Source organism: Anomalospiza imberbis, chromosome 1 (genome assembly GCF_031753505.1).
Source record: "Anomalospiza imberbis isolate Cuckoo-Finch-1a 21T00152 chromosome 1, ASM3175350v1, whole genome shotgun sequence".
NCBI classification, from domain to species: domain Eukaryota; kingdom Metazoa; phylum Chordata; class Aves; order Passeriformes; family Viduidae; genus Anomalospiza; species Anomalospiza imberbis.
In genome coordinates, this window is record NC_089681.1 from 93,221,892 (window position 1) to 93,233,497 (window position 11,606).

Here is an 11,606-nt window from a genome sequence, read left to right on the forward strand (position 1 = left end):
CAAATTACTTCAATTTTGTGTTTTTCAAAGGCCCTTTTGAGCTGTGTAGCCCTCTCAAATATTAGTTTTTTGAGAGACTCAGAGGACATAAAAGCCCACAGTGGTCATGGATGGAGAAAGGCAGAATCAGCCTTTGCACAGCTCTATACACTAAAAAGACTAAACAGAAGCAATCAGCCCCAGAAGGGCACAGTTATTTGAAGGTCAGTGCAAAAGGATATTTTGGCCAGAGACAAATACAAGAGGAGAGACGGCAAGGAAGATGCTACTACTGCATTGTGCCAGCATTGCTTGCAGACCAGACTAGAAAGCAGACTCCTGGCATGGCTGGGGACCTTCCCTTTACACAAGCAATTCACAAGCCATTTGCATTTACTCCTTAAGATCTATTTTGTAGATGCATGTTTGTTTTGGCCTCATACAAAGAGAAATTTTGTACTAGACTGTACATAAGCTATGCACTAATGCCTAAGGTAATTGCAGTTCACAGTCCTGCTGTCAATTCCAGTGTGATCCGAATCAGGTGAAAGATTCACACCTGTCGCTATAGAGCAGGACTGTAATGAGAATGACTCCAAATCAAAGGCTAGAGAATGAAATCCGATTTATTTCAAATGCACCACTCTATATATAGAGACCATCATGCGGACTAGTTTCATTGGTCTTAGAGTAAAAAAACATCTCACACCATTGGTGTGCAGTGAATGATGCACGGTGGAAGAACATATCTATAAACAATGTGAACAACAAGATAGATTAGAGAACTATTTACATTCTTTTCCAATGGTCTCCCAGGCTCTCGCCTGGTTATAAAACCTTCTCTTTTTCTCTCTGACTGAACTGAGAATATCCACATTCCCTACATTTTGTTTACAAAAAAGAAAAAAGAAAAAGGCGGTGTTTGTGCCCTCCTGCAGGGCCCTTGCAGGAAAGAGAACAAACACATCTTGAGAGTTTTATCAACTCAAATCAATCAAAACCTCAAATTGGATATTGACTCAGAACGGTTGAAGAGATTCCAAACTCTTATTATAAATTTCAAGAAATCAATTACCAACTCTAGGATAGTAACAACTCATTGTCAGTCTGCCAAAGGACTGGCAGTCCAACATGTCAACACCCATTTCCCAGTGTGAGCAGATGCCCACATGACAGAAAAGAAGGTATTAACAAACACGTGCACATACCAAATCAGCCAAATTCGGAACCTGGCAAGATGAGTAACATCTGTTTGCCACAGTTGCAAAGCCTTTAGGCCTCTGGGATTTATCCCAGCCAATAAGGTGCAGCAGGTCAAGCCTTGGTTGGCATTCATCAAATTGCTTTCGCAAGGTGTGTGCACTTGATAGAAGAATCATGCAAGGCTTTTGGCCCATGCAGTTATGTACTCAATGAACAACTTGAGTGACAAATTTGAAATCAGGTCCAAATTGCATCCTCAAAGCTTTCAAAGCAACTGAGTGATATTGACCCAATTCAGAAATTGACCAAATTCAGAAACACTTGAGAAATCTCTGAAATGCCATGGCCACAGACCTTAATTTAATCAGTTGGGCCGAGGCTGTCGTGGCTTTCCAGTAGTTTGAGCTGCCAGTAAAACACAGCTCTTTCCGCCATTTTTTTTTTTTTTTCCCAAAAGAGCCAGCACCACCTGCGGGCTCTAGGAGCCTGCGGTGCTCGGCGAGGCGGAGGACCCGGTCCAGGGGGCCGGGCCAAGCGTCCCAAACCTGGCCGGGGGGGGCGGAGAGCCCAGGCTCTCTGCCGAGCCAAGATCCACGCGGTTTGGTCCCTCCCCCCAACTTCTCATAGGTATCACTTGGGGCACCTGAATCTGGGGTCCCTGGGACACTCCATGGTCACCCGCAAATGGGCGACTTATTCCAACCTTATATTTCGGTGCACGCCCCCACCAGGCTGCGAGAATCCCGGTAATTCCTCCGGCTTTTCGCCCTCCCCCCACCCCACCCGGCCGTGGATCAAGCCACAGCTTCGCGGGACCCCGCTCCTCCCGCTCTACGAACAGGAGCAGGACGCGCGGGGTGCGGGCAGGGGAGGTTTTCCCGGGAATATAAAATTCCACCCTGGTTTTAGGGACCTTTGTACCATTAATGCTTGCCCAGTACAAGGGGCTGCTCTTTGCTCCCGGTGTGTTTGCGCTGCCCCGCGATACAACGGCGATTTCGATCGCGGCCCCATCCCCATCCCCAGCCACGGTAGCAGCAGCAGTGGCGCTGCTGCGGACCAAGCCGGTGCTCCCTCCCGCTGCCTCTGCCTCAGTGGGACAGAGCTCGGGGCAGTCTGCGGGAAGCAGAAGGAGTGGTGGGCTGGATGCAGGCTCTGAAACAAACAGGCTGGATGTGTTGTCCAGCACAGGGCTGCCTGCCGTTGCCGGCGGCGAATCGCAGTCGGCTTCAGGCGGCGCGGCGGCGGGAGCCGTGGCGCCCTGCGGGCGCTCCCCGCCCGCAGCGAGCGGCGCGGGGGGGGCAGTCTCCCCCACGCCGTGGTACGCCGCCAGCCCAAGCGGAGCGGGCGGTGCGGCTTCGGCGGCGTCTCTCGGCGCTGGCGGTCGCGGCGGCGGCTGCGACAACTCTGCCGGTCCCGGGGTCGGCGGCGGTCGGTTCGGCGCCGGCGGCGATGTCGGTCCCGGTGTAGGGGGCCGTGGCGGCGACTCTCAGGAGTGGCGCTGGTAACCGCGGCGGAGCGGCGGCTTCTCTCGGCCCCGGCGGCGGCGGCGGGCTCGCTCCGAGCGGAGCGGTGGGTGGAGCGAGAGGCAAGGCTGCTGCTGCGGCTGCCGCTGAAACGGTGGGCGGAGCGGCAGGCGGGGCGGCGAACCCCGCTGCCGGCAGGAGTGGCGCCATGGCAGACGGGGCGGGGAGGGCAGCCCCCGCTCCCGGCGCGGGAGGCAGTCCCACAGAGGGTAGGACGGAGAACGAGGTGGTGCTGTCCAGGATGTGCTGCTGCACAACTGACGCTGGTATCTCAAAGGATATCAAATCCGCCGGTCCGCACGGCGCGCAGGGAGGCGCGCCGGGAGGCAGTTGCTCCTGTCCCGTTGGCAAAGCAGAAGCCCCCGCGTGCGGCGGGGAGCGTGCCAGGGGATGGATCAGAGTCTCCATTGCCGGTCCCAGCAGTACAAGAGGGCAGGACCCGTACATCTGCGCAGGCTCCATTAACGAAGGAGTCGGGGGGGCTCCAGCCCCCGCTGCGCCATGGACTGCGGGCGGCGCCGGCCTCCCCGCGAATGCAGTCCGGAAAGGGGGATGCTGCGGAGCCGCGGGCGGTGGCGGCGGCCGCCGGTCCGGGGCCGCACCGTGCAGTCCTTGCAATGTCGGGTGTGCCGAAGCTGATAGTTGCGGCAAAGGCACCCCGGCTGCCGCCTGGAAGGCGGATGATGTCACCGGCACCTCGCTCAAGGCGAGGTGCGTCTGCCCGTCCGAACGCGGCGCGGGCTGCGGCGCGGTCTGTGTTCGGAATCCCGAAATGTGCCGGTCGGAACTGCTGCCTCTCTGGGTCTTGCCACTCAAGGCCGTGTAGATGCACCCCCAGATTGCGAACAGCATGGACGCTGTAGCGTCCTTTTTGCGCGTCTCCTTCAGGACGTATCGGCCCAAGTCGCGCCAGAGTTTACGATCAAAGGCGCGTTCAGGGTGTGCAAGGAATCCATGGTCCCGAGCCCAACTCAAGAGTGTGACGAGCTCATTATCAGAGACCTGGACCCCTATGTGAGGGGCGCGAGTCCGCCACGCGGTCAAGAACAACCATTCAGCCGTAGATGACTGGTTCCCCATTGTTAGGAAACCCTCCCTTAGCAGACGTCCACTTCAAGAGATAGACAGTCCACTACTTCAGGGAAAACCGTCCCGCTCAGCCCTCGGCTTCTAAGAGCCGATCTGCAGTCCAGACAGGACCAAGCCTTCTCCAGAAGGCACGCGGTTTTAGCGTTACCTCTCTCAGGAGGGTAAAGGTGTCCGGCCGGAGCCTCCAGGCTCCCGGCGAGCAGCCGCAGCCGCAGGGCGACCCCCGCAAGGCGCCGGGGCTCGGGTCTTCAGCCGAGGCTGCAGTTAACAGTCGGGGCTCACCCGACCCTGTTCCTTCAGGGTAGGTGCAGTTCACGAAGGGTGTCACCAGATGTCGCTGTAACGAGAATGACTCCAAAGGCAAAGAGAATGAACTCCGATTTATTTCAAATGCACCGCTCTATATATAGAGAACATCGTGCGGACTAGTTTCATTGGTCTTAGAGTAAAAACATCTCACACCATTGGTGTGCAGTGAATGACGCACGGTAGCAGAACATATCTATAAACAATGTGAACAACAAGATAGATTAGAGAACTATTTACATTCTTTCCCAACTGTCTCCCAGGCTCTCGCCTGGTTATAAAACCTTCTCTTTTTCTCTCTGACTGAACTGAGAATATCCACACACACCTACTACTACAGGCTTAGAAAGAGAGTAAGAGGTTGTTATCATACAGCTTATTAGGGGAGGAAATTTTTTTTTTTTTGAGAACTGCCAAAACACTTAAGAGCTCAGCCATTCTGGCAGAAACATTTGAAGCATATTCTTCAGAGTATAACTGGTCATTTATGCCACCAAAATTTGAAAGGAAAATTTACTGGGGAAAAAAAATACCTTAAACTGCTACATCTGAAAACATTTCTATTGCTGCTGTCAGCCATTAAAGGGTTATTTTCTCAATGTAAGCAATCTAAATAAAGAGGTTCAAAATACAGGGGGAGAGGGAAAGATAACTTTCTAAAGATTATGCTACTGGAGGCTAATACAAGACTGATTTACTTCCATAGCATCAGGTCCTAATGTTTAGGCTCCAAACACAGGTTGCACACAAAATGGGAGTTACTGAACCTTGGATGCCCTTACATCTTTCTTTGTAGCTGACAGGTTGCCAGGATAGTCCCATATAAAATATCAAATACATAAAGAGTAAAACTATAAATGACTTTTTCTAAAAGTTGAATCCACATCCATTCCTGATGCTCACTTATACTGCTCAAGCTCTCCCACAGTCTCTCCAAACTAATTTCAAATTAAGTTCTCTGATGCAGTCTGCAACACTCAGGTTCCAATGCTCCACACTTTACTGGAAAAGCTAAAACGCATTCACTAAGCATAAAGGAGCCCTTTAGGATAGCCCTAGGTGTGTCCTATTACTTGGTTGCTCCTGCAGGCTGATGAAACCATTAATTTTGGTGTAGGCTCGTCAGAAGGCCATCAAGTGATTGCATGTAGCCCAGTCACCAGACCCTGGAGAAAACAATAACCTGATAGATGTTAAGAGCCCATTTATTATTTGAAAGACTGCCCCTAATAGATACTGAAGTATCAACTTGGAAGTTTGTCTTTTGGGTTGCTCTCTGAGGATCACTAATATTTCTGGCAGCTTTCTGTGCCTTACAAGTTTAGGCTTGTTATTATACAAGCAAACTGCAGGGGATTATAACATGGGGCCAGCTTGGGCCAAGACTAAATATTTGTCTGTTATACCTAAGCATGGCTTAAACTGGAACAAAATATAAACTTGCATTGTTTATCTAACCCTGTTTAAATCAATGTACCTTCTGTATTTAAAAAAAATGAAGAGAATATGTTAGTGCAATAATACATTTGATAAAATGAAACTACAGAAGTCATTGCAAGGAAGCATTCTCTGAAGGCATGTTCTATACAGATCACACTACACTGTGATTAAAAAAGAAAAAAAGGTAAGAAAAAACCCACCACTTCCATACTATACACGTTTCTTTTCATTAATCTGACTGTTCTGTTTGTAGAGTTAAGAATAACTTCTGTCTGATCAATGTTAAGCTATTTATGGTCGTGAAAACCAAGGCACCTAACTCCAAAATACAGAAGTGTACCTTAATAAAAGACCAAGTGCTCGGCCACAGTAAATCAATTTATTTCCTTTGAGGTATATGGAGTTCCACTAAACCATCCCAGTGGAAGACCTGGTCCAGGGGTTAATTAAAGAATACATAGTTCTGCTTCTGTTATGTTTGTAAGAAGCACCACATTGTTGCAGTGTCTGGAATAGCCTGACCCCTCTGGCACTGCAGAGTTACATATTAACAACAAAGTGGTCTTGGGTGAAAGTTTGTGCTTACATAAAGAGACCAGCATCACTAGCCCCCAAACCCCTTTATTTTCTTTTCATTTCACTAGAGACATTCTCTGATGATGTACATCAGCACTTTTCCATTTATGTCAGCAACTGCAAGCAGATTTACATTAATCAGTGGTTTGACCCCATTATGATTTTATCTTTAAATTTTGTACATTTTCAGTTTGTTTTAAAAGATCCATTTAAGGGCAGCTTCTATTTCCTACTGACAAACATTGCCAACAATTTATAATTTGTGATGAGATGCTTATCTGAGGTATTACACAACAATACATAGCAGCAGCACAAACTGTCCAAGGGAGGAAGGAGAAACTCAGAGAAAACTTTATGTAAGCTGGAAGCAATCAATCTAATGACAATTAGCAAGGCAGCAAGAGCTACACAGTTGGAAATACACCATGGGATCACAAACATTCAAAACCACTATAATTTTTATTTTTCTATTCTTTAAATAAAAGTATTTCACACAGAGTGTCTTACAGCAGTATGGATTTTCCTTACATAAGAGAGGAGTTACCATCTGTGAAATGACTTTGCAAAGCACCTTGCAAAGTCTGGGAAAAACAAAACAGCTAAACTCAGCACAGGTTAGGTTCTGGGAATGGGAAGCACTCTGCAGTGTTTGAGAGCTTTGTAAACATTTGAATCTCAGAATGCTTTTTACAGAGTCTCTTGGGAGTCCAGCTTTCATCTTTGGTCATAATACACTGGGGTTGATTAGCTCTGAGTGTCTCCCAATAGCCTTTTTTAAATACAAACACACAGCACATCAGCATCCAACTGAAGCAAGGTAATAAAATCCATGTCCTCACAGCTGTTTATTTTAAACAACATCCTATATATTTTTCACTTACATGCTAAACATAGCTATATTCTAAATATTTACAAAATTTAACAAACACAAACACAATACTTAAGAAACACATACAACACATTGCTCAGTCTACTTTAGGTACTTACATCTTTCAGTGTTGACTGGTGGGGAAAAAAAAAGCCCAAAAATAAAGGTAAATGATCAGCAGCCAAACCATTACCTCAGGCATACTGTCATTTTTGTAAGAAAACCATTTTGAATTAGTCTGTGCATATCCACATGTATAGTTGAATACAATGTGTGTGTATGCATAAATACATGCAGACTTTAATACAATTTTCATTAAAGAAATTCTGTAACATTTATGTTCAGCTGACTACATGAAAACACATTACAACAGTAAGCTTTCCTAAAGCTGTTACAGCACAGGAAAGATCTGTTTCACAGAAATATGACTTTTTTTTTTTTTATAGGCATTTTTATATACATTGACAAAAGATGCAGAGTCAAATTCATTAAATAACTAAAAACATGCCACTCCTTTTTAGAACACTATGAATGGGCTTGCTTATGCAATCTTTCTAACTCCAAGAAATGTTACTTTGGGAAGAGAATGTCACACATATGGCATTAAATGGAAATCATCATTGAGAATGGCTATTCATGAAAGTACTCTGAGCAAGGCACACATTGGTTTGAAGTATACAGATAAAAATTAATGGTTTTCACGTATTTCTTCAGACACATGCTAACCAGTAAAAGATAATAAACATAATCTGTAACATGGAGATGTATCAAAATTAAGTTTGTTTTGTTTGGTGTGTTTGCTGACCCCACGCATAGACTTTTTGCTTCTATGAATGCTGCACTATATTTCTCAACACTTATTAGAAAAATATAGACTGGAAAGTGCGCCAGACACTGAAAACTACCCAACCTCCTCCTGCCTACTTGGGACTTGCAAGAAGTGCATGACACTTCACAGAGTCAATCCTTATATATAAGAAAAGCATACAGTTCATTAATTAGTATTTTAACTAATTTCACTAATTTTAACTAAATTCACTAATTTAACTGGCCTCTGAACATGCCACTCTATATACTCAGTTTCTAAAAAGGTGATTTTTATGCACTTGAGAATAGGTTCAAATAGAAATGTGCCATTCTTAGCTTTTCCTTTCAGTGTTCATGAAATAATTAGACATAGGCTAAATACAGAGGTCTGGCAGCACTTTTACAGTGCTGCTATGAATACATACACCAGTTACCCATAGCTAAGAAAGGTATTACTAATGGATTTATTTCCTTTCCTAACCAGAAATGTCCTTCTATCAAAGGAAGCAATTAAACAGCTGCATGATTTGCAGAATAACATGTATTTACAAAGCCACACTGGACAACAACAAAGCAAAAGTCAAAAAATTAAATGTGTTTGAATGAGATGCTCTGTGCTGCTTTGATTTGTACAAGCTTAAAAGCTGGCCTTTCTTATTGCTACCAATGTAGTCCTGGATGCTATGAACATCTCACTTATTACTCACGTCACTTTATATCTAACCCTTCGAAGCTTTAAATATTTCAACACAATGTCACATTCCAAATTTATCAGCTCATGCAATGAGCCATGGCCTTGCCAGATTGTTACAATTTCCTGTTTGTTAATCAATGTGCCCAGGAAAATTGAGAACAAATATTTACATTTCCCTGGGGTAGAATTGGGGTCAAAAGAACCAAAACCCCATTGATACACACCATCACCACCCTGTGATGTGAAAGAAAGGAATGTTCAAGGTTCAGTGATCAAAACCAAACTGGAACAATAAGTTTTCTAAAGCTATTACAGCACAGGATACATGTTATCTATTTCATAGAAACATGATTTTTTTAATGGACATTTTTTATACATTGACTAAAGCTGCAGTCACACTCACTGAGGTGTTTGCCTAGTACAAAAAAACATTTCAGTTATCCTACGCAGTAACTACCTGGATAATCCACATTTCCCTGGCTACTTTGCACTGCCAGATGGTTTTTTGGATAGTACAAACCAGCCTTGAGCCAGAGACTACAAGCCTTTTTACTCTGTTCATATAAAGCAACACTCAAACTGCTATTAACTGAGCAATAGGCCAAAAGACCACAGCTGCACACAAACTTCTTAGCCTACATATAACATGGACAAGCTGGAAATGAGCTATTCCACAGCAGACAGTCATGTAGTGACTAAGGGAGCCTTCTAGACTGTAAAGCTCCTACAAAATTCCCAGAGTGTTTAAAGCCAACCTGTTCACCTCCAAGGTAAATTGCTCTCCTTTTCAGTCGTGGTAAGTGAAATGGAGTTTATGCTCTCTGTACATCTCACCTCACCTATTTAAGCCCTGGAAAGAAAAATGTTTCAGTCTGGATCTGCCATGACTTCGGGATATTGGACTAGTGGCCAAATCTTCAGCTAAGTGAAACAACGGCCTCATCTGCCCAGACACACAGCCTACGCAATGCTCCAAAACAGATCATATCTGTGCTCCCTCTGGATCCCCAGAATAGCTCCCATTTCTTCTCTGAGTTGCATGATGCTGTACCCACACTGCTTACAACACACACAATGATGGAATCAACAACACAGTTTATTCAATCAAAATAGATTCTGACATTAATTTCTGACACTGACATGATAGTGATGATTCTGACTGATCTTGACTCTCACATTTTGTGTATTTACCCCGAATTCCTTAGACTAATTAAACCACAAGGAAGTCTCTGGTCTTTATGGTTCATCAGAAGGACCTGAAGCTAGGAACAGTTAAACAGCTGAAGAAAAAAAATCCCCCAAAAAATCATTGTATTTTCTTCACCATTTTTAATCGAAGGCAAAAGTTGTTAATGTTTAAAGTAAGTAAATTTAATATACAGCAACAAATTATCAATTAGACTAACACATGCCTCATTAAAAGCTTCAGTATTGGCACCTCTTCTCTCACTCCTGACCTCCTCACAGGCCAGGAAGACCAACTACTCCACTGAACAAGGCAGTTGTTAATGAAGGAAGAGAAGAGCTTTCAAGTTTCAGATCAAACTCAATACAAACCATGGAATTCTCCTGTAGCATGAACCAAAGTCTTTCTGCTGCTCAAAAATTCACTACATCCATTTGTAAGCAAGCTGCTAGTCAAAATACTTGAAACTGTGCAGTTCAGATAATACAGAAGTATATAAAGAGAAGTTTTATGCATCCATAGTTCAAGTAAGAAAAAAATGGGCACAGCTTATCTTCTAACTGGGTGTCTGGGCAGTTCTTCTCTAATTCCTCCTGGTATTAGGCTGTGAACACGCAGGAAGAGTATTTGTTTTGTATGTCTTGTTGTGCTAATTATGTTACCATGATACTAAATACCAAACAAAGGCATATCACATTTAACTATTAAAGATGTTGCTCAGGAGATTAAAGATATATATCACTTTTTAAAAAGCATTTTAATAGTCTTATTCCTTAAAATACACTTACAGCAGAACTAATAAATTTAGCTGAGAAAATCAGAAAATTCTTGCCCCGTCTGTGACACCAGCAGTAGAAGAAATCAAACAGGTCAGATACGGAGTAGCAAGAGGGTTTAGTTTTGCATTCTGGCAAAGGAATATGGAGTGGACCTTTATACAAGACTTGTTACCAGCCATACAGTATTTTATGTTTAGCAATTTTGGGTAACACAAATAATGTTTGAGTTTTTTAATCATTAGGAAAGAAGCTGGAAAGGATATCTTATGTAGTTATGTTGTTTTGACATCAAAAGGCTGTAATTTGCACAGCCTGGGATAATTTCTAATATCTATTCAGTCCCTTTTACAAAACTATCTTCTGAACAGAGAAAATATCCATGAACCATTTCTGACAGTTAGATGTTAAAGTGAATCAAGAGCCCAATAATTGAAAAATGACAAGATTTTCCTTATGATTAAACATGTGTATTGTCAAACATGATAAACAGTAGTTTTGAAATAAAAAATAATTATAACTACTGTGATTTTCATGAGAAGGTACTTGAAAAATAATTACTCTTATCAAGTTAGATACAAGGTATCAGAATGAATATACCAAAATAAATTGTGAAACCAAGACAACATCATAGATTTCTAAAATGTAATTTTTACAGATAAGTGCAATCGTACTACTGCTCAGAGACAAGTGGTGACTTTGTCAGGCAACAAAAGATGAGGAAAAACAATTGCCATAAATGATACTAGAATAATTTAATTCTGAAATATGGAGGAACTGAGAGAAACGCAGGATTTGCAAGTCTTCAAAATAATTTTATAGCATCATCTTAAATGCTTTTGGGCAAAATTTTAGTGCTAAATTCATATCTACCAAGTCTCAAACATTGTATTTTCTACTTCACACTCCCCTGTCATGGTACTTGACTCTTCTGTCAGCACTGGACAACATGGACCAGGACCTGTCCCAGGACTTCACCAAAAACACAGTGACCTACACTGAGATTTGCCAGCCAACTATATCTGGTCCTCAAGACCCCCAGCAGCTGCAGAGTGATGGGCTACACCTGGAGACCACCGGTAGAAGACATTCTGTCAGGCACATTTTCACTCTGCAGTCACACTTCATCACAGGCACAAACATGTTCTGTGAAGCT

The 11,606-nt window shown here is 43.8% G+C and overlaps 1 protein-coding gene across 1 annotated transcript in view; it reads right to left on the reverse strand.

Moving 5' to 3' along the window:
* Positions 1–11,606, reverse strand: part of DCDC2 (doublecortin domain containing 2) — a 50,134-nt gene extending 38,528 nt beyond the window's left edge. Inside the window, 1 exon segment of the mRNA XM_068200161.1 lies at positions 11,517–11,606. Coding sequence (XP_068056262.1) covers positions 11,517–11,540 — 24 coding nt within the window. The 5' untranslated portion in view covers positions 11,541–11,606.